The sequence below is a fragment of the Scophthalmus maximus genome, chromosome 6 (genome assembly GCF_022379125.1).
Source record: "Scophthalmus maximus strain ysfricsl-2021 chromosome 6, ASM2237912v1, whole genome shotgun sequence".
NCBI classification, from domain to species: Eukaryota; Metazoa; Chordata; class Actinopteri; order Pleuronectiformes; family Scophthalmidae; genus Scophthalmus; species Scophthalmus maximus.
The window spans coordinates 4,575,001-4,600,000 of record NC_061520.1 but is presented as its reverse complement, the minus strand read 5'-3'; the positions used below and the strand labels follow the sequence as shown (position 1 = coordinate 4,600,000).

Genomic DNA, 25,000 nt, shown 5'->3' with positions numbered 1-25,000 from the left:
TTGATCATTTATGACTCAAGTGGGGAGGGGGTTAAGCCAAGGGAGGGTAACGTCCTGCTGAAGCATCTGAAAGAGCTTCAATAATTCATATGTTCTGTATTTGCATCTCTCATTCTTTCACACGCACTAACACACACACACACACACACACACACACACACACCGGAGAGAGAAAAATGTAGATGCATAATGCATCCTTTCAAATACTTGGACTCGTGTAGCCAAGCACATGCACACCCTCCAGTGCACACAAGCGCAAGGACACACACACACACACACACACACTTCCTCACATGCTTGACCTTTTGTCTGAAGGAAAAAAATTCATCAGAAAAATGATCATAAATAAAAAAGAAATAAAAAAATAAAAAACACTGATCTCATCAGTTTCAGTCACTTCCCTCTCTCACCGGGTGGTCGAGTGAAGGACCCTTTCTTTCCGTTCCTTGTGCGTGTGTGTGTGTGTCACGTTGTCATGAGACACAGCTTGTGTAGCGTGGCAGCCTCCATCATGACCTACTTTGGCAGATTGTGTGTATTTTTTATGAGACGGGGAAGTGCAGTCGCTCTCCATGCTAATGGAGAAGCATACACAAGGTTCCAAGATGATGACACGCACACAAACGCACACGCACACAAACAAATACACATGTTTTTACATGAAGCAACACACACACACATACCTCTGCTTACTCATCTACATACCTCATGTCACTGAGGATCCCGGTTGGCATAGAGACAGATGCCTGAAAGGCGGCTCTCTCCAGGCAGAAACACAAAACCACACAGACGCTCAAAGAAAATCGTACAACTCTACTCAGAAATGATCACAATGTGAGACGATGATGTCACCCACACACACACACAAACACACACACACACACACACACACACACACAGACACACACAGGACAGAGAAAAGATGTCTGCGTCATGCAGTAATGGCTGAAGTCTGATCCGTTTCGCAGGACAGTTCAGTTCAGGCAATGCTTAATTATCATCACGCTTTAGTGGCATTTCCATCGCCAACAGCTTATTTAATTTAACCCCCCCCCCCCCTCCCCCCAACCAACCCTTTTAAACAGAGTCCTCAATTAATTTTTTTTCAAATTACCGCGCTGACTTGTTGACTACAGCTTCTGACACTTGAGGAATTATGTTAATTTCCGCACCTCTCACTGCGGCGGAGTCGCCGCTCGCAGGACGCTGCTCGGGATGTTGAATCGATGAAATGCCTTGTAGGCCTCGTGGCTATGGAGCCGCACATGAAATAATTTTAGTGGCAAATCAAACACACACACACACACACACACACACACACACACACACACGAGCACAAGCTCAGCACTCGACTGTGCTCCCCCACAAGTGCTAATAAGAGCAAACCAATCAATGTTCGTTGGTCGACTTGTGTGTGGAGCGTCGGAGTCGCTGCTGTCACGCTCTCGTCTGAGTGGAAACAAATGGATGTGAAATATGAACCAGCATCAGGAAGAAGTGAGGATCCACTTTTACTGGAACCGCCATGAGGATGGATGTGAAAATATCGGCGTCATCATCATCAGATACCAAACTCCTCCGGCAGCCTCCGTTGTGAGTCGTGTGATTACTTCCTTACGGCCAAGGAGGTCACGTACGCCAAAACTCCTGAACGGAATCCATGAAATTTTGTGGGGGGGTGTGGCCTGACCCAAGAAAGAACACGTTACATTTTGGACTAGATCTGGATAAACTGGCCAATCCGGGAACTTTTTCCCCCCACATGGTGAGACAAGGCGTCAGGCCTGGCGGAAGTATGGCCTCTCTGATCTAGTTTTTTTTAAAAATTGGTTAAATTGGTTAATTGGTTTGTTTTTCAGGCGGATTGCACAAAAAAACGTTCAACGGATTTCCATGAAACTCGGTGGAAGGACGGAATATGGGCCAAGAAAGAACCCATCTAGTTTTGTATTGGATCCAGGAAATGTTTTATACTTTTATTTCACATTGTGAAGCTTTTTTTTTCGTTGTTGTTGACATTTTCACCAATGCATATATATTGAGGGGACTTGCTGGCTGTTGGGCCTTGGTGGAGGTGTGTGCACCACTGAGTGACATTCCTGTTACTAGTTCTAGTTGTCCCTTCCATCTTTTATGCCTCAAGGCCGTTTTTTCAGGTCCCCAGGAAAAATAGCTGCTGCAACACTGTAGCTAAACTGGGATCCTAATAAACTGAAAGCTGTTCGTCCGTCCCATTTTGAGCGAATGCAATGCAGGAAGCAGGAATTCTTTGAGAGAATTCTTCTTCACCAGTGAATCTAGTGGTCCTTGTCTGATTTCGAAGGTTTTAGGGTCGAGGGTGTGTCATCAAGCCCCTTGAGGCAAATTTGAGATTCTTGATATCGGGCCCTATGACTAAAGTTGGACTTGACTTATTCACATTCGAGTGGTGTTCTGTGTTTTTGTCTCTGCTCTGTGCATACTGATGTTTCACCAGGTGAAGAGGCCATTGTCCTGAAGGTAATTTGTTGTTGCACCGGGGAGCTTCAGAAACGCGGCTAATTAGTTTTTGTTTCGTTCATGGAGCGGTCGCGGCCCAGAAAAGGTCAGAGCGGCTCTGACTCTGTGGTTCTACTGTGTTTTTGTTCTCGTTTATATGCTGAGTCATATTAATCCTCACCCATGACACGGACAAGCTCACAAGCTGAAAATCTATTTTCAATGTTGCGAGACACTGTGGATAGAGAATATTGAGCCGTTGGATCTCTGACAGTAAAGAACCTTGGATGTACGTGCTGTAAAGACGAGGTGGATTAAAACACGACAGCGACCTGGGAGAGTCCCCTCATCTTTCTTTTCTTCCCTTTCTCCTTCCCACAGAACTGAAAGAAAAACGCTCACCTGGATAAAAGCCACTCCTGCCGCCACCAGCGCCGCCACCCCCCCAGGATCCCAGCCCCCCCCACTCGCCCCCTCGCACAGCTCCAGGGCTCCCCAAGGATCTCCTCGCCCCGGGTTCCTCGGTAGGGTTCTCTGTGGTGTTCTGGAACGCTCCATACGCCCCGGGGCATCAGACCTTCATGCGTCTCCCAGCGGCAGAGTCCACCCACACCTCCACCCACCACCACCACCACCACACCACCACCACCTCCACCAACACGACCATGAGCTGTGACCGGGAGTTTGGAGACGGGGCCATGGGAGTCACGCTCACACTGCGCCTGCTCATGCATGGAAAGGTGAGTGAGGGACGGAGGGATGGAGGGAGAGCGACGGGTCTGGCAGCACATACATGTTCCACAAATCCAATAAAAAGTCCAAAACTAACTCCGGATATCTTCCACCAACAAATATCATGTAAGATACAAAGCTAATATGTATTTTCATCTGGGCCATAGAGGTTCTGTTTCCAGAACCTTGTAATAAAAACAGAGTTGCACTGGGTGACATGTTCTTTCATCACCATGAACACACACACTTTGATTTTGGCTCAGTCCGCACACACACACACACACACACACACACACACACCCTGTCACCGTGCCGCTGCATTAAAGGGGCAGAAAGCGATTTTAAACCAATACACGTTTTGTAAAAAAATCTGTGACTATAATGCGGACCACATTCAAAAAAAACATCACTCTCCGACACATTCAGAGACGTGCTGGAAAACGATGCTACGACTCAGAGGTTTTGGCCTCGTGGTTAGCACGACGGTCTCACATAACCGAGGCTGCGGGTCCGAGGTCAGTGCGTTAAAGTCATCAACAACAGCAACAAGAGAAAAAGCTTTCTCCAAATTCACTAACTGCCCCTTTAAAAGTACTTTACTTATTTGCTGTATGAAGCTGTGTCATTGTCACAAAACATTTTCTGTTTGTGTTCTTTCCTCAGGAAGTCGGAAGCATTATCGGCAAGGTGAGTCACAGTTTATAACTAGTTCTTCTATTCTGCATTTGTCTCACCATCTTGAGAATAAAACATATAAAGGAATTAAAATGACAATTCTACCTGAAAGGATTTTTTTTTTGTCTGGGAATATTCTGGTTCTTACATCAGAATAAATTGAAGCAAGTTGCAAATCATTGCGTCTATTTAACTCTCATTAATCTGATTAGAGTTTAGCAGCCTTGGAAAACATTTGCATATGCAATCATCTCCCATCGACACTGATCCTCCCTTTATCTATAAGCCACATATTTGAAAATCCGAGACATTTTTTTTCCTTTTTTAGACTGTGGTTTTCCAACATTGGCATGCCGCTCGTGTCGACTGCTCAGTGTAATCCTGCCGCGGCGATATGAAGTTGCCATAAAATGTGCATTAATATAGTGCGTAAAATTTCCAGTCAGGCCTTGTCAGTCCAATCTCCACTCGCTGAAAAGGAGGCAATTGAAGTGAGGACGTGTTAGATTAAAAAATCTGAAACCCAGAGGATTTTCTTTTTCCAAATATATCACAGCCGAGTGAAAGTGTGATAATGGCCGCTGCCCGAACCAGCACATGATTTCCATTATCAGCATATATTTCGATTTTACCCCACCACCTCGTCGCTAACAGTGTGTGGTGTCATAAGCTGCAGTTCTGACATAAAGACGGCAGGAAAATTACATCACCGCGTTCCAGCTGCAGCCGGGTCGTGTCGGTTCGACCGTGGCGCCCTGGGAGCTGCTCTCCGGGGTTTCCCTCGGCATTAAGCAGGGGCTGCCGGGCGGCAGAGAAGAACCGATGTTCACTAAAGCTAAAAAAAACGTGCCTGTGTGATGCATCAGCGCAGGTGTCGAAACGAGATCATATTCTGCAGCTCGGTCCAAGTGAAAAAACAAGAAAACCAACTCAACACATGGTTTATTTATTGCTCATAATGTTTATTTCTCATTTTCCTGTCACATTCATCACACCCGTTAGCCGCCCTGCGCGGCCACAGAGAAGCTGCTCGCTGACGCTGCTCGGGGGAAGCCCGGCGGCTGTTGATCAGGGGGCGGGAAAGCATCACTCATTAATTCTCCTCACCTGGATTTCTTCCAGTCGCTCCACGCAGACTTCCAGTTCTCTCGATCCTCTCACAATAACAGCGGGTTGATGCATGGAAGAAGAAAAATATTTTCAAAACAGTAAGAATAAACCCGAGGATGTGAGCGCCCTGTGGTTTTAGGATTCTTCCACAGAACCTTAAAACACATTCGGAGGAGGTTTCCTGCAAAGAAGCATGTAATGTTCAACTGCTACACATCCAACTGATTAACAGCTAAATGTGGATTCTCTGCAGTGCTCCAGTTCACAGCAGGTCAGTTGAACATTGACAAAAATCAAGAATCAAAGTTAGAGCCCGGCTGACATGGATTTTTGGGGTCTGATATCGAAACTAGAGAGAAACAGTTCCCACAAACTGGCCTTTGTGTAGTTTTCCACAAATTTCCTATTGTCGGTGTCTTTTATTGTTTAATTTTTATCATTGTATGCCTTTCTATTCTTGTATGTAGTGCACTTTGTGGCCTGGTCTGTGAAAGGTGCTATATTAAATAAAGTTCACTTACTTACTCACTTAAAACAAATGTTATTATTCCTAGGATGTTGTTATCAAACCCATATGACAAAAAATGTAATTGAGGCTTAACATTTTGCAGTTTAACCAAACTGCACTGTGTGTATTTCTTGTTTCCACAGAAAGGAGAAACGGTGAAGAGAATACGGGAAGAGGTAAGACTCCCCACCCGCCTCCATCCTGCGCATTCTTTCATCCCCTCCCGTCTCTTTATTAATCCACAATAACTCTTCGAATGCATCCTGCTAATTACACTGTGATGAGCGAGCAGCGCAACACTGAGCAAATCCATACCAACAGGAGGCATGGGCGCCCGTTTAATCTATATACACAATAGCAGCATGAGAATCATCTGCATCCATCATCATTATATATATATATGTATATATATATATATATATATATATATATATATATATATATCCATATCCCTTTGGAGGCTTATTTTTCTTCTTCTGTGTATAAAAGACCGTCAGTTTATCCGCATCTTTACCAGAGCTTTCAACCGGGAACAGGAGAAAACGTGCCAGAAAAGGCGAGACTTCCTCCCCACTCCATCTGTTCTCAGAAAGTTTAACATCTGAAGGTGTGTGTGCAGTTTGTTTGGCCGGCTGCTAGGATGTTAGCTGTGCTGTCGTTTACATACTTAGCTGTCTTTGCTGTCAGCAGCCTGTAAAATGTTTTTTACCACTCAGAGCTGTAGGTGTGGAGTCTCCCCGTGGAATATCTGTCCTCTCTGCCTTCCCGTCTCTTTTCAAGGAAACTTCTGAAGGATTTTAAATGACAAGTTACAGGAAGCAGGAAGTAATCTCTGCGTTTCCCTCGGAATAGCTTGTGCACAAGAAAACGCAGCACAGAGCAACAGATCAGAGTGCGCTCTCCCTGTCGAGGTCCATCACGGGAACGTTCACACCTACAGCCAAAGATGAGACAAGGTCTAGCTGCCTGTGAGGACGACTAAAGCTAACACAGACGTGGTGGGATTCCTCCTGGTGTTGCCGATGGAGAGAAGGAGGGAGTGAGCGAGCGAGCAAGTGAGCGAGACAATGAGCGCTGCACACAGCTCTAAATAAGCCAAAGGCGTGAAATATATGTTTTCTATTGCCCGCTGAACATGTACACTCCACCACACCAATGCTCAAGACCATGAACACTTCAGCTGATCGCCGGCCAATTTGAAGCATTATCATTTTATTGAGCAATCCTAATGCATTGCTGTGCGAACGTATTGTTGTGCGATCGAAACCTGTGCGTTTCTTGGCAAGATGCTACTGTACATTTGCAGTCGGGGCGTCGCCTGCTGCTCTGTGAATACTAAAACACACGGATCTATAACTTCAAATAGTGCATTCACTGTCCACAGAACACAGGCGTGCGTCAGTGACTCGATAATGTATGTAGAGTTTCATATGTATGAGCGAGCGGAGATGTCGGGATTTCCCAGGGGAGAGTTACTGTATAGCCAAGATTATCCTCATCCAAGCGCACAGGAAGAGAAAAGACATCAGAGATAAATAGTGTGTGTGTGTGTGTGTGTGTGTGTGTGTGTGTGTGTGTGTGTGTGTTGGTATTAAAATGCCCCACCTCATATCGCACTGGAGAAGCAACGATGAGGTGTTATGTCACCAGATCCTTATCGATGTGTCGGAGACTCTCTCTGGAGTCACCGACACATCAGGCAGGAGAAAATAAAAAGCAGGTACAAGTCTTCATCTCCAAAATAGGTCACAGGATTCCTTCCGGTGTGTTTTCGACAGGAAGACGAGACGGTGCTGAGCTTTTAATGAGCCTAAATTTACTCAGTTTAGTTCCCCGCTCGCCTGGTAACACGTCAAATAATAACCCGCTAATTCGTTCTGCAGGGAGAAATCATTTCCAGAAGCGCACGTCCTCCGAGAAAATGCTTCGACTCCACGTGAATGAACACGGCAGAGAGAGCAGCGGGAGTTCTGTTTCCACTCGTCTGTCGGGGGAATTCAGAGTTAACTTCAAGTTGAGAGGAATCCGTCCTGAATGAAAGTGAAGCTTCCAGCTGAGACTGAGGAACTGATCAAGAGGCTTTTGTACAGAAATATTTGAACAAGACGTGCGAAATACAGTTGTGTTGTCTAAAATGTAAAGATCAGATCAGTTCAGTCAAACTCAGCAACAAGACACGATTGATTTTCATGACAGTAGATGTGAAATCTTTGCATAAACTAAAATTCTAAACCGCAAAATCATCCTCTGCTGCTGCTGGTGAATTATCAAAGAAGCCGCCTCATTAGTGACGTGTTTAGGTTCGACAGAAATCTGTGCAAACCATCTGACGTAAAGACGAGGAGACAGAAACACCGGTCACTCAGATTTAGAGCCGTTTTGTTGCTGTGCCTTTTATAATTTCCTCAACACAGAGTGAGCAAAACGTAGCTGCCGCAAAGAAACTATCCTCCCGTTGCATTGCTGTTTTTCTTCCTGCGTTCAGACGCCGGAGGTCGATCGTCCTCCTCGGGTCCGTGTGGCGACAACAACGCAGACACTGAACAGACGGTCACGAACAAAGATTCACCTTTTGGTCCATGTAACCTTACGCTTACAGCTCTGGTTCCGTGCTGTTCCTGTGAACATAAAGAGGAGCAGAAGGTTATGACGTATGGTATTATTCTTCGTACAGTTAACAGATTTCCAGTTAACTTGGTGGGAAACAATCCAAGCCAGATTCTGCAGATGAACTGAAACCAAACTCAAGTGGAAAAAAAAAAACCTCAGAAAATAAACAACAAGTAATGTAAAAACTCAAATAGCCTCACGTTCACCTCTGAACGAGAGAAGGAGCAGAGGAGGGAGAGAAAACAACGGATTAAGAGGAAGAAAAAACACGTCGTTATTTCACAGAAGCAGGAAACATGAATATTTAAATGGGTGTTTGCTTCTCAAGGACAAACCACAGCTCTCGATCCACAGTTATACTGGATTTACGTCCGCACATTACTCTTCTTTATTCTGCAGCCCGCTACCTCACTGCCGCGCGCGCGCACACACACACACACACACACACACACACACACACACACACACACACACACACACACACCATCGTTCACTGTCCTTAATGAAATGCATACTGTATGAAATCCAGTTTCAAGGCTCCGTTTTTGCACAATGCCAGCCTTTTTAAGAGGCTTTTGGTGCAGAATCAGCCAACACACACACACACACACACACACACACACACACACACGCACGCATAATATGCAAGAAGTCCCTTTTCATCAAGTCAATAAAAATATTGATGTAGAAGGTTTTTAGTTTCACAAGAAAGCATGTGTGCATGTCACACACTCTCTCTCTCTCTGTCTCCATCACATCACACACACACACACACACACACACACACACACACACACACACACACACACACAGTTGGTGGCAGCATGGCTCCCTAATGAAGCCAAACAGAGCAGAGTAATCCAGTTGAGTGACGTGACTGTCCATCCGTCCTCGGCTCCAAATGAAGAGTAATGAAGACAGACGCCTCCATGCTGCGACAGCAAGACAACGTACTGCTGCATGTCTCACTCATGGGGGGGGGGGGGGGGTAGCCTTTTCATTCTGGTCTTGTTTCTGTTCAAACTGAAGCTTCAAAATTGAGGCGGAACCGGCAGCTTGTTGCCAGTCACCTGCTTTCAGCGCCTGTAAGTAGGTGGAGAGAGGACGCGAAGGAAGGAAGGAAGGAAACGGGGTTGAAGGACAGGACAGAGCGGAGGAGTGGGGAGGGCTAACCGATGGGACAGGGGTTAAGTAGGAGGATCAGAAGAACAGACGGAGGGATGTTAGAAGTAATGGATGGAGTGATTACAAGACGGAGAGATTCAGTAGACGAGTAGGAGGCGGACGCAGAGACGAATTAATGATAATGAGACTGATTAGATGAGAGGATAAAAGGAAGGAGAGAAGAGGAGTGAGTGAACGAGGGAGGTGTTGGTGGCGGGATGGATGATGGGACAGAAAGATAGATAGAGATGGATAGAAGGATAGATAGATACAGTACATGGGGGAGCAAAAGCAGAATATGTATTTCTATTGAGATAAATGGTGAAATAGCAGGAGAGGATTATTCCATCATTGTTTTATTAAAATTTGCTGCACACACACGCACACACACACGCACACACACACGCACACACACACAGCACATTTGCTCCATCTTCTTCACATTGAGAGGAGACTGCAGAGTCTGCGGAGGATGATGGGGAGAAGAACCGAGTGGATCTCACTTAACAAGCACGCACAAAATGAAATGCACAAACACACACTGTAGTCATGTAGTTGTCTGTTTATTTATGTGCACACAGACTGCGCGGACGAACGCTCGCAACCACACTCGAGCAGTTGCTCTGCAGTGATTCCGTGTCGCACTTGAATACGTATTACGTTTTCAGAAACACGACTCGTCCACTTTTCTGTGGTTGGACAAGAAACAAAACTCCTGGTGCTTCAGTCAGGTCAGAGGTCGCACACATATCCTCCTCCGACGGCTCCTTTTCTTTTCCTGCGCTGCAGTACTTCCATAAAGAGTTGTCCAACATTTACCAACTAAAAGATGATCCGCTCAGTCCCAGTCGGCTTTGTTTGAAGTGTAGACACACACGGTGACACAGTAACTCCGTCGCCAACTAGTGTCCTGGTGGTGCAATTGCAGAGCGACGCCGCACAAGTGTAAATGCTCACAGGGCGTCTCGGCCACTCGCGTAGACTCTGCGTTGGTCCCACGAAGAAGAACAAAAACCAGAATTTGAAACTGCCGGAATCAGGCTCAGCAAGTTCGAGAGTGATCCGCTCGCCTTTGCCGCGCCAATAATATCTCTTGGTCCATGTCCCATCCTTCCACCAGGTTTACTGGAAATCTGTTCAGTAGTTTTTAATCCTGCTGACAAACAACAAAATGGGTAAAAACACGGCGCTGCTGCTGAGAGGACTTCACTTGCCATTATTTTAATAATTCTGTGGAGGCTGAGGCCGGAACGTGTTTTGTGAGGAAGCTTTAGTAAAAGTCTGATCGATAAAAAAAGAGTAAAAACCTACCACTGTCCTCAAATTCTCATCGTCTGTGTTGATCCACACTCTCCCTAACTCACTCTTCTCTCCATCATCATCCGTCCTCACGTGGTTATTACTGCACCTGCTCTGTCTCTTCACCCCCACCTCTTATTTCTCCTCAAATATTTGCACCATCTTGTCTCTCTCCCTCTGACCCCTCCTCCTCTTCCTTTTTATTAATATATATCTCTACCCACACTCCTTCCTCTCCTCCATTTCCTGGCCTTGAATCTCCGTCCATCCTCCTCCTCCTCCTCCTGCTCAAAATCATCTTAATCTTTCTCTCCCTGATCTCTACAATGTTCTCATCACCGTCTCATTTCCTCCTCTGCTCCCCTTCCTCCTCCCTGTCTACCCCCTCTCCTGAAACCCTTGATTTACTACATTGCTCTTCTCATCTGCCTTGCCTCCTTCCTTCCTTCCCTCTCTCCCTTCCTCTTCCAGCCTCCTCGTAATCCCTCTCTCCTCCTGCATCACAGGTGAATCTCCTTTAGGGAGCAGTGTGGCGACGATGGTTCTCCTCCTCCTCTCTGTGTTAGCCCACATATCCCCCTCCCCCCCCACTAATGTGTTTTCTCTCTCCTCTGTTCCTCCCCTCCCTTTCTCCATTAACCTCAATACCCCCGCCCCCCCCCGTTCATGACTCACCTCCACTCTGCTCCCCACTTGCTTCCCTTACTCCCTGATGTCTTTCCTCACCCCCCCCCCCCCCTTCCTCCCCTTGCATTATCCTCCCAACCCCTTTCCCCCTTTCCTTATCCCTCCCGACTTCCCCCACCCCACCCCCAAAAAAATAAAATTAAAAACATTCCCACCGCCTGTCCTCTCCTCCCTCGTCCCTCCGTCTCTGTCTGGACCCACAGAGCAGCGCGAGGATCAACATCTCCGAGGGCTCGTGTCCGGAGAGGATCATCACCATCACGGGGCCGACGGACTGTGTGTTCAGAGCCTTCACCATGATCACATTCAAACTGGAGGAGGTACACGCACGCACACACACACACACACACACACACACACACATACACGCACACACATGCACACACACACATGCACACACACACACACACGCACACACACACACACACACACACACACGCACACACACACACACACACACACACGCACGCACACACACACATGCACACACACACATGCACACACACACACACACGCACACACGCACACGCACACACACACACACACACACCCCCGTCTGGGCTCCCAGCCGTGTTGCCCAGCTGCTGTGAGTGAAGTGCGTAACCTTTAATTCTCTACAACATGGCCGCTCCCTGGCAGGTAGCCATTTATTATATGTCTAATGGGATGGTCTGACCTCTCTCTCTCTCTCTCACACACACACACACACACACACACACACATATATCTCAACACACACCCTCTTAAGGGAATATGACATGAGCACTCTGCTTTCTATCTGAACATCTTTCTCCCTCCCTCCCCGGCTGCTCCTCACTCTTCTGTTACGACCCTTTTCAAAATGTCTGAGGAAAACAAGGGAGTTACACAGTGAGGTCGCAAGTTTACCCTGAAACTTAGACCTCAAAACAGAAGGTATGAGGACAACAGGAAGGGGGCGGCCGGTGAGACGTAAAACAAATGCAACCAAGGGAAGAGGGTTTCACCTGCAACATTGACTTTGCGTGGTATCGTTCCACTGACGAGGAAGTGAGGACCAAGTTAGGATGAGCAGATGGTGATGAAGGTGTAGACGCACGTTGAAAGAATAGACTGTAACTAAAGATGTTCGACGCGTCTCCACTTCCTCCCGTTGTACAAGAATTGAAGCTAAAAAAAAGATCCCGGATACGGGCGTCGCCATCTTGCTCTCCTGGCGTCATTCGGAGTCTGCTATCAGGGTCCTGCCCGCTCACGCACTCGACCAATCACGAGTCAGCGTCAGCTGCCGGTCATGACATCTCAGCCTGTTTTTAGCGTCCGATTACTAATCAAAACCAAACAAGTTTGATCCATGGAGGAGGCAGGACCTCAGAGGACGTCTCGCTGCCTGATACCAGAGGACATGGAGTCGAGGGGGAAGACACCATATTTGACAAAAATCGAAACTCAATTTGATCGTTTACTTAAAGAGAATTAGTTTGGCACCATGTGGGTGAAATTCAGCCAAATTATGGGTTTGGAGAGTCGTCGAGAAATGAAATCTAAATCTCAGTGAACCTAATGGAAGAAAACAAGAGAGGATGGAGATTTCAGAGAGTGGTAGATGGGGTCTCTGAACGGATTTTAAAAGGAACTATGAAACGAGGAAAGTGTGTGTGAGGTGTAGGGAGTGAGATGAAAAGAAGCGAGGAGGAGAAGAAGAGGGGTTTAAAGAAAGCCGAGCGGATGAGAGAGAGACGAGGAGAGAGAGGGTGCTATAAAAAGTTAATGAGATTGGAAGAAAAAAAGAGAGATATTATAAAAAGTGTGATGAGGGAATTAAATGAGTGCGTAAGAGTGTAATCAGAGGGAGCGTGTGTGTGTGTGTGTGTGTGTGTGTGCAGTAGTGGGGGGGGCTGCGGGGATGACGGTTCGCACTGATACACCCGCCGGACCAATCGCGTGTCAGTGTCAGCTGTCAATCATGACGTCATAGCCTTAAAATAATTAATTAAAAACCAAACTGAGCAGAAACATGAACACTTGAACGTACATCAGTGTAAAATGATCTTTGGGAATATTAATTTAATGTCTTCTTTTATTTTAATTTTTTCCAGTTTGGTCCATGTCCCATCTGCTAACTTGGAGGGGGCAGGGTTTATGACCTAAACTGCAACCAGCCAGCAGGGGGCGATCACGGCGATTTGGCTTCACTTTTGTGAGCTGTCATTTATAGTGACTGATTGCTAACCTGCTAAAGACCAACAGCTTCCAGCTTCTTATTGATTTTTTTATGTTTATAGAACATATTTGGGTTTAAACTGCTGATTGGCCAAAAAAAAAAAAAGAAGACAGTAAGTCACAGGAAATGATGATGAACATTTTGATATTTTACAGCAGGCAATAAATCAATGATTTGAATAAGATACAGTGTTAAAGGGGCTGTGTGTAATATTAAAGGGAGGGATTAGGAGGAAAATGCTCGGACAAAGGAATCTGAAAGCAGATTAACAAGTATCGTCTTAAATAAATCAGGAGGAATCCTGGCAAGTGAGACGGGAGGGGAAAAGGGAAAGATGAAAGCAAGTTGAGTTGGAGATACTGAAAAGAGAAAAGTAAAAAAAGAAAGTACTCAGGGATGAGTTAAAGGAGAGTTTGAAAGAGGAGCAGACGGGAGGCAGAGCAGATTAAAGAAAATCCGTAATGTGAGAAAGATGGAACGAGTGAGAACGGAGGGAGAAAGAGAGAATCGTCAGAACTTGTAGTTTTGTTGTTTTTCCACATCTTGTTTATGGCTACGCATCTCTCCACTGCGGTTTATTTTGCAATGCAGCGAAATATGAATTTGAAAACGCAATTTTATTCATCCGTAGGAAACTCAGCGGGGATCTAAGCAGCCGACTGTGTTCGGAAAGCTCCCGAAACCGTTGTTCACACCCAAAAGCCACGAATACAAACTGCTCCGTACTGTGCAGCAGCTCATGTACAACACAACACACACACACAAAAGAAAACTAGTAAATATCACGGCCTCCTGCAGGAAGCATATATTTGCTCAATGTTGTAGAACTCATCAATTTTACCAGAATAAAAACAAAATCTAACTGTTCTCCCCCAAAGGATTCTGCCTGTCAATTACTGAGAGGAGAACACACACACACACACACACACACAAAGAAATAGGACAAAAGCTTCAGCGAGACATTTCTGCATGACACGATGAGAATATAAACAAATACGTGCCGGGGTCGATTCCAAAGACGAGGAGGAGGAGGAGGAGGGGCGTCGTCTTATTCCAAACACGTCCGTCTGATTGGCAGCGCAGACAAGACGCCGCCGCTGCTATTTACATTTCAGATGCAACGAAAGCCCCGAGTCCAACTCGGCCAAACTGAGGGAACCAATCGTAATGAGAGCAGGTGATTTAGGCCACTGTTTATTACCTGAGTTAATTAAAAAAGAGTGGAAGTACCAGAGAGATAGAGCAGAAAGGGAAAAAAGGGGGATTTAAAGCTGACAAAAAGGGGGGAGATAGTGTGTAATGAGAAAAGGGGAGACGGAGAGAGGAAGAGAGTTGGAGAGTACAAGAAAGAAGAAAGGAAGAGCTCAGAGGGGAAAAAAGACTGGGGGGCAATTAAAAAGTGACGTGATGAGAGAAGAAGCCTCTTCTGACTAATGGACAGTAACGAAGAGCCGCTTGAGACGATGGAGGAATGAAGTCGAGGGGAGGAGACGGGTGAGGGGAGGAGATGTGTGAGGGGAGGAGACGGGTGAGGGTTGGAGACGAGTGAGGGGAGGAGACGTGTGAGGGGAGGAGACGGGTGAGGGTTGGAGACGAGTGAGGGGAGGAGACGGGTGAGGGTTGGAGACGTGTGAGGGGAGGAGACGGGTGAGGGGAGGAGACGGGTGAGGAGACGTGTGAGGGGAGGAGGTGGGTGAGGGGAGGAGGTGGGTGAGGGGAGGAGGTGGGTGAGGGTTGGAGACGAGTGAGGGGAGGAGACGGGTGAGGGTTGGAGACGTGTGAGGGGAGGAGGTGGGTGAGGGTTGGAGACGAGTGAGGGGAGGAGACGGGTGAGGGTTGGAGACGTGTGAGGGGAGGAGACGGGTGAGGGGAGGAGACGGGTGAGGAGACGTGTGAGGGGAGGAGGTGGGTGAGGGGAGGAGATGGGTGAGGGGAGGAGGTGGGTGAGGGTTGGAGACGAGTGAGGGGAGGAGACGGGTGAGGGTTGGAGACGTGTGAGGGGAGGAGGTGGGTGAGGGGAGGAGACGGGTGAGGGTTGGAGACGGGTGAGGGGAGGAGGTGGGTGAGGGTTGGAGACGAGTGAGGGGAGGAGACGGGTGAGGAGACGTGTGAGGGGAGGAGGTGGGTGAGGGGAGGAGGTGGGTGAGGGTTGGAGACGAGTGAGGGGAGGAGACGGGTGAGGAGACGTGTGAGGGGAGGAGGTGGGTGAGGGGAGGAGGTGGGTGAGGGTTGGAGACGAGTGAGGGGAGGAGACGTGTGAGGGGAGGAGGTGGGTGAGGGGTGGAGACGGGTGAGGGGAGGAGAGGGGTGAGGGGAGGAGGTGGGTGAGGGGAGGAGGTGGGTGAGGGGACGTGAGGGGAGGAGACGTTTGAGGGGAGGAGACGGGTGAGGGGTGGAGACGGGTGAGGGGTGGAGACGTGTGAGGGGAGGAGGTGGGTGAGGGGAGGAGACGTGTGAGGGGAGGAGACGGGTGAGGGGAGGAGACGGGTGAGGGGAGGAGACGGGTGAAGGGAGGAGGTGGGTGAGGGGAGGAGACGTGTGAGGGGAGGAGAGGTGTGAGGGGAGGAGACGGGTGAGGGGAGGAGGTGGGTGAGGGGAGGAGACGGGTGAGGGGAGGAGACGGGTGAAGGGAGGAGACGGGTGAAGGGAGGAGACGTGTGAGGGGAGGAGACGTGTGAGGGGAGGAGGTGGGTGAGGGGAGGAGGTGGGTGAGGGTTGGAGACGAGTGAGGGGAGGAGACGTGTGAGGGGAGGAGACGTGTGAGGGGAGGAGACGGGTGAGGGGAGGAGACGGGTGAGGGTTGGAGACGGGTGAGGGTTGGAGACGGGTGAGGGGAGGAGGTGGGTGAGGGTTGGAGACGAGTGAGGGGAGGAGACGGGTGAGGAGACGTGTGAGGGGAGGAGGTGGGTGAGGGGAGGAGACGGGTGAGGGTTGGAGACGGGTGAGGGTTGGAGACGGGTGAGGGGAGGAGGTGGGTGAGGGTTGGAGACGAGTGAGGGGAGGAGACGGGTGAGGAGACGTGTGAGGGGAGGAGGTGGGTGAGGGGAGGAGGTGGGTGAGGGTTGGAGACGAGTGAGGGGAGGAGACGTGTGAGGGGAGGAGACGGGTGAGGGGAGGAGGTGGGTGAGGGGTGGAGACGGGTGAGGGGAGGAGAGGGGTGAGGGGAGGAGGTGGGTGAGGGGAGGAGGTGGGTGAGGGTTGGAGACGAGTGAGGGGAGGAGACGTGTGAGGGGAGGAGGTGGGTGAGGGGAGGAGACGAGTGAGGGGAGGAGACGGGTGAGGAGACGTGTGAGGGGAGGAGGTGGGTGAGGGGAGGAGGTGGGTGAGGGTTGGAGACGAGTGAGGGGAGGAGACGTGTGAGGGGAGGAGACGGGTGAGGGGAGGAGGTGGGTGAGGGGAGGAGACGGGTGAGGGTTGGAGACGAGTGAGGGGAGGAGACGGGTGAGGGGAGGAGACGGGTGAAGGGAGGAGGTGGGTGAGGGGAGGAGACGTGTGAGGGGAGGAGAGGTGTGAGGGGAGGAGACGGGTGAGGGGAGGAGAGGGGTGAGGGGAGGAGACGGGTGAGGGGAGGAGACGGGTGAGGGGAGGAGACGGGTGAGGGGAGGAGACGGGTGAAGGGAGGAGGTGGGTGAGGGGAGGAGACGTGTGAGGGGAGGAGAGGTGTGAGGGGAGGAGACGGGTGAGGGGAGGAGAGGTGTGAGGGGAGGAGACGGGTGAGGGGAGGAGACGGGTGAGGGGAGGAGACGGGTGAAGGGAGGAGGTGGGTGAGGGGAGGAGATGTGTGAGGGGAGGAGACGGGTGAAGGGAGGAGGTGGGTGAGGGGAGGAGAGGTGTGAGGGGAGGAGACGGGTGAAGGGGAGGAGACGGGTGAGGGGAGGAGACGGGTGAGGGGAGGAGACGTGTGAGGGGAGGAGACGGGTGAGGGGAGGAGAGGTGTGAGGGGAGGAGACGGGTGAGGGGAGGAGACGGGTGAGGGGAGGAGACGGGTGAGGGGAGGAGACGGGTGAGGGGAGGAGACGGGTGAAGGGAGGAGGTGGGTGAGGGGAGGAGACGTGTGAGGGGAGGAGAGGTGTGAGGGGAGGAGAGGGGTGAGGGAGGAGACGGGTGAGGGGAGGAGACGGGTGAGGGGAGGAGAGGTGTGAGGGGTGGAGACGGGTGAGGGGAGGAGACGGGTGAGGGGTGGAGACGTGTGAGGGGTGGAGATGTGTGAGGGGAGGAGACGGGTGAGGGGAGGAGACGTGTGAGGGGAGGAGACGGGTGAGGGGTGGAGAGGTGTGAGGGGAGGAGACGGGTGAAGGGGAGGAGACGGGTGAGGGGAGGAGACGGGTGAGGGGAGGAGACGGGTGAGGGGAGGAGGTGGGTGAAGGGAGGAGACGGGTGAAGGGAGGAGATGTGTGAGGGGAGGAGACGTGTGAGGGGTGGAGACGGGTGAGGGGAGGAGACGTGTGAGGGGAGGAGGTGGGTGAGGGGAGGAGGTGGGTGAGGGGAGGAGATGTGTGAGGGGAGGAGACGGGTGAGGGGAGGAGACGGGTGAGGGGAGGAGACGTGTGAGGGGAGGAGACGGGTGAAGGGAGGAGGTGGGTGAGGGGAGGAGACGTGTGAGGGGAGGAGACGTGTGAGGGGAGGAGACGGGTGAAGGGAGGAGACGTGTGAGGGGTGGAGACGGGTGAGGGGAGGAGACGTGTGAGGGGAGGAGGTGGGTGAGGGGAGGAGGTGGGTGAGGGGAGGAGACGGGTGAAGGGAGGAGACGAGTGAGGGGAGGAGACGTGTGAGGGGAGGAGGTGGGTGAGGAGACGTGTGAGGGGAGGAGACGGGTGAGGGTTGGAGACGGGTGAGGGGAGGAGACGGGTGAAGGGAGGAGACGGGTGAGGGGAGGAGACGGGTGAGGGGAGGAGACGGGTGAAGGGAGGAGGTGGGTGAGGGGAGGAGACGTGTGAGGGGAGGAGACGTGTGAGGGGAGGAGGTGGGTGAGGGGAGGAGACGGGTGAAGGGAGGAGACGGGTGAGGGGAGGAGACGGGTGAAGGGAGGAGACGTGTGAGGGGAGGAGGTGGGTGAGGGGAGGAGACGTGTGAGGGGAGGAGACGAGTGAGGGGAGGAGACGGGTGAGGGGAGGAGACGTGTGAGGGGAGGAGACGGGTGAGGGGAGGAGATGTGTGAGGGGAGGAGGTGGGTGAGGGGAGGAGACGGGTGAGGGTTGGAGACGTGTGAGGGGAGGAGGTGGGTGAGGGGAGGAGACGTGTGAGGGGAGGAGGTGGGTGAGGGGAGGAGACGGGTGAGGGGAGGAGACGGATGAGGGGAGGAGATGGGTGAGGGGTGGAGACGTGTGAGGGGAGGAGGTGGGTGAGGGGAGGAGACGGGTGAGGGGAGGAGACGGGTGAGGGGTGGAGACGGGTGAGGGGAGGAGGTGGGTGAGGGGAGGAGACGGGTGAGGGCAGGAGACGGGTGAGGGGAGGAGACGTGTGAGGGGAGGAGACGTGTGAGGGGAGGAGACGTGTGAGGGGTGGAGATGTGTGAGGGGAGGAGACGTGTGAGGGGTGGAGACGTGTGAGGGGAGGAGGTGGGTGAGGGGAGGAGACGGGTGAGGGGAGGAGACGGGTGAGGGGTGGAGACGGGTGAGGGGAGGAGGTGGGTGAGGGGAGGAGACGGGTGAGGGCAGGAGACGGGTGAGGGGAGGAGACGTGTGAGGGGTGGAGACGTGTGAGGGGAGGAGACGTGTGAGGGGTGGAGACGTGTGAGGGGAGGAGAGGGGTGAGGGGAGGAGGTGGGTGAGGGGAGGAGACGGGTGAGGGGAGGAGGTGGGTGAGGGGTGGAGACGGGTGAAGGGAGGAGACGGGTGAGGGGTGGAGACGGGTGAGGGGAGGAGACGGGTGAGGGGAGGAGGTGGGTGAAGGGAGGAGACGGGTGAGGGGAGGAGGTGGGTGAGGGGAGGAGACGGGTGAGGGGAGGAGGTGGGTGAGGGGTGGAGACGTGTGAAGGGAGGAGACGGGTGAGGGGTGGAGACGGGTGAGGGGAGGAGGTGGGTGAGGGGTGGAGACGGGTGAAGGGAGGAGACGGGTGAGGGGAGGAGGTGGGTGAAGGGAGGAGACGGGTGAGGGGAGGAGACGGGTGAAGGGAGGAGACGGGTGAGGGGAGGAGGTGGGTGAGGGGAGGAGACGTGTGAAGGGAGGAGACGGGTGAGGGGAGGAGGTGGGTGAGGGGAGGAGACGTGTGAAGGGAGGAGACGGGTGAGGGGAGGAGACGGGTGAAGGGAGGAGACGGGTGAGGGGAGGAGGTGGGTGAGGGGAGGAGACGTGTGAAGGGAGGAGACGGGTGAGGGGAGGAGGTGGGTGAAGGGAGGAGACGGGTGAGGGGAGGAGACGGGTGAAGGGAGGAGACGGGTGAGGGGAGGAGCTGGTGTTGTGTGGTGTGGTCCGCACATTTTTTTTGTTTTTCGATTTGTTTTCGGAAGCGACGGCTAACGGATGATGAGGAAATATTCGCTGATTTGTTTACAAAACATGTTTTGCTTTATAATCTCTTCCTGCACCTTTAACAGTTACAGTCTCTGGTATAAAGAACTGCAGTACATTTATTTCTATGGGTGCTGTGTTTGTTAATATTAATAGATCAGCTCCAGGTTTGTTTCCTAGCAACACAATTCAAGTGGAGACAGTTTTACTCAGTTATTTATACATTTAAAAAATTATTCAATTACAAATCACAGTGTTTGTACTTGATGCTCACCGGAGGAAAATTAAGGTTTAATTTGACAGTTTTCTGAACATTTAACCTTTTTGTCTTGTTCCTTGTTGCTTTAAAAAAAAAAAAAACATATTTACACACTGATTCAAGTATTTGAATCATGACTGAGATGTGGTTATTGTATCTGCACATTCTGCTCTACATTTCATCTTATAGAAAACTATAACATTCCAACATACTGTATGTCTAATCAAATCATTATGAAAAGAACACAAATATAGTAAAAAAAAAGGAATTATTAAAAGTTACTACACATTAAAAATGTAAAAACTAATCAATATATTAATATTTTAAATAACTCCTGTTTCAGACTTACAGCTCCAATTCTTTATCGTTAATCAATTTCACAGACTGAGTGTGGTTTTTAAATTCCCCGATCAATACTGTGATACATGAGGGATATTTATATTAGCTTGATTTACTGTATGTGTATGAAATTAATCTAATGAGATGAATAGAGGAACCATCTTTTTTTGGAAAAGTCTGTCGGCGGGTAATCGCAACGTAAAACAGATGTTTGATGTTTTCTTCTTCGCCACACTCGTCGCTGATACCAGCAGAATTTCTGCGATTGGTTTTCCTGCAGCACAGACGTCGCTGGGCTCGACCCCCCGAGCTCGCGCTGACAGATGTTACCTGTTAGACCAAACAGCCCGGCGGAGGAAGACCCTCGGCGCAGAGCGGCAGCTGCTCCGGAGCTTATTACATTTCTTCAGACAGACTGAGGGATGAGAGGTGAAACCTCCAGTACATTGAAGACTCATCGCTCTCTCTCGCTCTGCGTCTCTCTTCCCCTCAGGACCTGGCGGCCTTGGTCGCCAACGGCACGGTAACCAGCAAGCCTCCCGTCACCCTGCGGCTGGTGATCCCGGCCAGCCAGTGCGGCTCGCTCATCGGCAAGGGCGGCTCCAAGATCAAGGAGATCCGAGAGGTGAGAGGGCGAGGGGAATGAGATCCAGCGGGGGCGGGTGGGGGGGTTGAGTTCAGCTGTACATGATTAAACTATAGGCTTGTATATTTTCACATAATGCAGGGCAAAAATGAATGACTCCCACATTTAGATATTTCATGATTAACCCTCCTCGTCGCACTGAAAGCTCCTGCGGTACATCAAAACGTGTTGCGGCACAAAAGCAGTTCACAGTTTTTTTAATATTTACAACAAAAGGAGCGAACGTTGGGTTGAATTCGACCTTGAAGAGTCGAAAACAAAAGCCGAATGTTAAACAACGCATCAGACCGACGTCGCTAAGACGAGTCGGAGTCACTAAACATGCAGATGTAACTTTTTACTCGTGTGATGTGGCAGAAGGAAGACGGCGGAAAAACTCAACAAAGGGCATTAAGTCACAACCTTGAATTCACCGTTATTCACTCGGACTGGACGTCTGAACTTCGGCCCCGTCATCGTGACTCTGAACACAAAACGATCTGACGCGTCGCGACCTTCAAAATCACAACAACTGCGACCTTCATCGCCACAGACGGACACGGTTTTCCTGTTCAGCAGCTGAAGAATCACTGTCCGTGTGTGCGTGTGTGTGTGTGTGTGCGTGTGCGTGTGTGCATGTGCGCGTGTGTGTGTGTGTGTGTGTGTGTGTGTGTGCAGACGACAGGTGCCCAGGTGCAGGTGGCGGGTGACCTCCTCCCCAACTCCACGGAGAGAGAGGTGACGATATCAGGGAGCCAGGACGCCATCATCCAGTGTGTCAAAAACATCTGCACTGTGATCTTAGAGGTACGTATCTGTGACGGAGCAGCCTGGCCGGGGGGGGGGGGGGTCAATTGGATATTGATTGGCGTTTACAGCAGCCAATAGCGGCAGAGTAACTAGCTGCTCATCATTTGACGACAGCCTGCTCTGTGTTGACGAGGACGTCTCACCACCACCTTCAGCTACACCTGTGGATTTAACCGGTGAATGGGACGGTGCAGGTCCCTGTGCTCCGGTCGCTGAGCGACAGAATGAATAGTCACGGAGAAGTAAAACATTTCCAGAAAGCTTTTTGATTGGATGCAAGTCCAATCAGGCAAAAGTGTCTTACAAGAAGAGATTTAGATTTAAATCAACGATGTGTCAACCCACCGTGAAGTCACCCATTGATTTGTGAACTGATGTTTTGAAGTGTCCAGTTTAGTATTTTGGCCGGCGCCATCTTGGTTTTTTGAAACCTGAAGTAACCCTATTTGGAGGAGCAGGGGGGGGGGGTGGTCCGACTGAGAGCTCGTCAACTGCACGTCCTGCTACACCTGCAACCATGCACCGATTGGACGATACTGGCTGTCAATCAAGTTGTATCCACGCCCCAGGGCGTATCATCTATTTGACTCTAACTGGACCATAATTTACTAACTGAATATCGTGCTGTATTGAAGAAGACTTGAAACTAGAGTTTGAAACATAAACATCTCATGTCAATGTTTCCTGACGTTATAAATAGTAGAGTGATTGAGAGTCTATAGAAACAATCAGTGGAGTCGCCCTCTGCTGGTCATTCAAGAGAACACAGGTTTCAGGCACTTCAGCATTAGCTCACTTTCTGGACCCACTGAATAATTACATTTTTATATACAGTCTATGAGTACTACACCGTATCCCATCATTTCCTGGCTTCATAGTGAGGTCACATGATGCCATCATTCCCACCATGTGATCATAAATGATTTTCCAATCTATATAAACTTACGTTTTCACTGATTTCCCAGGGAATAATTCATGGATTCATGGAAATCAATGAGTGTGTGAGTTTTGGTGCAGATCCAAATAAAATCCTGGATGTTGTTGTGGTTGTTGGTGTGAAACCAGCTCCCATGACCTTTTCTTCCTTTTGCTCCCGGTAACTAGTCGACTGAAGTCTGACGGTAGCTTCCGGGTATAATTCAAAGATGGATTTTATTTGATTGTCTCACTGTTACAAGCAGCCACGTAAAAACTTCAAGGATACAAACACGAGCTTCACTCGGACTTCGTTCCTCCCTGATGTGATTTTTTAATATGACAAACAAGACACAAAGCTTTTTTTAAATTTTATCACTGATGCTTATTTAAAACTGACAGAGTCGAGAGGGCAGCCGAGGGGATTCTTTTTAAAGGATCATCTTCCAACTAAAAAAAGAAAAAAAGACCACACTGAAATCCAACATTCATGACTGTATTAAACTTAATGGGCGGCGGCCGTTAAGATGAGCTGCGACTCGGAGTTCCGAAGTGGAAACGGTGAAATCAAAGGCTGCAGCAGCAGCTCATCTTTATTCCGCTCACCTTCGTCTGGGAGGAGCGAGAGAAAAGAAAAGAAATTTTAAAAAACGACTGACCTCAGCCAAACTCATTCATTTTCAAGTGCCGCTGCAATCAAAGAGTTTACTCTGGCGACGTGAAGCCGCAGCCCTCCGATCACACGGCGCGTTTGATCTTGAAACAAATCTTTTGATCTACTTATGCCCCTGCGATAGACTGTTGTCTCGGTGCATGCTGGGACATGATACACCCTGACCCCCCGATCAAAATTGATGAATGCAAAAATGTATTTTCCTCTCTCGTTCATGAACCGGGACTTATTGGACTTTCTGTGTGAGAACATTGTTTGATAAAACTTCAGTGACCATAGAAACTTCTGCAGCACAAATGAATCAATTTATTTATCGTCATGCAGCTTCTCTCTGAGTCGTGTCCGGACATCGCTCACACAGTTTCTGCCAAATCACCTGCAATCGCCCCCTGGTGGCTGGCTGCAGTATAGGTCATAAACCCCGCCCCACACTTAAGTGTCAAAGTTTGGTTTAATTAGTTATTAGATGCTTTGAAACCGGGCTGAGGCGTCATGATTGACAGCTGAGTCTGACTCATGATTGGTTGAGAGAGTGTGTGTGCGTATCTGAGATATTTTAGATCCTTTTTTTTTTTACGGGTTGAATGTGTTGTTACGTGCAGGAGACTTGAGGCGGCCATCTTGCTCACATGAACACCTAGTTAAAAACAAGCTGCAGCCACGGTTGTGCACATGATGTGATGGAGGAGATATTAATCATCTCACAAGTCAACAAACTTAATAAAACAATTGAACTTTAAGCTCTAAAAGACAGAAAACATGCTTTCGAGGATTCTTTTCCTCCAACTTGATAGATATTCTTCCCAATTTCTTACCTTTTTTTCTGTTTTCTTTTCCCTTTCCAACCCTCTCCGGTCCCTCCATCTCTGCAGTCACCGCCGAAGGGAGCGACCATCCCGTACCGACCCAGCCCGACCCCGGGAACTGTGCTGCTGGCGGGAAACCAGGTGAGAGGAGGGAGCATGATGACGACTCATTTAAGACGCCAGCAGGAAATGGTTTGTGATCACCTGATGAGCAACACATAAAATATACAAACAACAATATCAGAAAACGTTCAATCAGCAGGTAGAAAAAATGATGGCCGGAGTTCACAGACTCGGACAGGAAGTAGGGAGGTATCCAGTGATGAGAGGAGACGGGTAAAGAAGAGGAGGGTGAGAGAGTGTGATAGTTAACTGGATGAGTAAAGGGAAAGATGGATGGAGGCGTGGAAAATCTGATTTATAGACAGGGGGAAGGAAGAGGGGGGGAGAAAGGCACGGGTGGATGGATTAATGGGTCAGATAGATGGAGGGGATCTGGGGACGGAAGAGGAAAATGATGGATGGACGTCGAGGAGGTTTGAGGAGGCGATGGAGGAATGGATGGACGGATGAGCCGATTTATAATTTATTGTTAGCAAATTTGCTTTAGTTAGCAGTTGGAACACACACACACACACACAGACACTAGGTAAGCAT

At 49.9% G+C, this 25,000-nt stretch overlaps 1 protein-coding gene across 12 annotated transcripts in view; it reads left to right on the top strand.

Annotated features, from left to right (window-relative positions):
* Nucleotides 1–25,000, top strand: part of pcbp4 (poly(rC) binding protein 4) — a 167,458-nt gene that overhangs the window by 115,164 nt on the left and 27,294 nt on the right. For 10 of the 12 annotated variants that reach the window (XR_007030896.1, XM_047332846.1, XM_047332847.1 and 7 more), the window contains 7 exons: nucleotides 2,860–3,218; nucleotides 3,874–3,897; nucleotides 5,647–5,679; nucleotides 11,467–11,583; nucleotides 21,008–21,139; nucleotides 21,818–21,946; nucleotides 24,410–24,535. Coding sequence is in view for 11 of the 12 variants with exons in the window: in XM_047332846.1 (XP_047188802.1) it covers nucleotides 3,060–3,218; nucleotides 3,874–3,897; nucleotides 5,647–5,679; nucleotides 11,467–11,583; nucleotides 21,008–21,139; nucleotides 21,818–21,946; nucleotides 24,410–24,535 (720 nt within the window). In the remaining variant the exon portion in view is untranslated. Of the gene's footprint in view, nucleotides 1–2,859; nucleotides 3,219–3,873; nucleotides 3,898–5,646; nucleotides 5,680–6,072; nucleotides 6,559–11,466; nucleotides 11,584–21,007; nucleotides 21,140–21,817; nucleotides 21,947–24,409; nucleotides 24,536–25,000 lie in introns of those variants that run through there. The other 2 variants (XM_047332848.1, XM_047332849.1) reach the window with 2 other exon arrangements.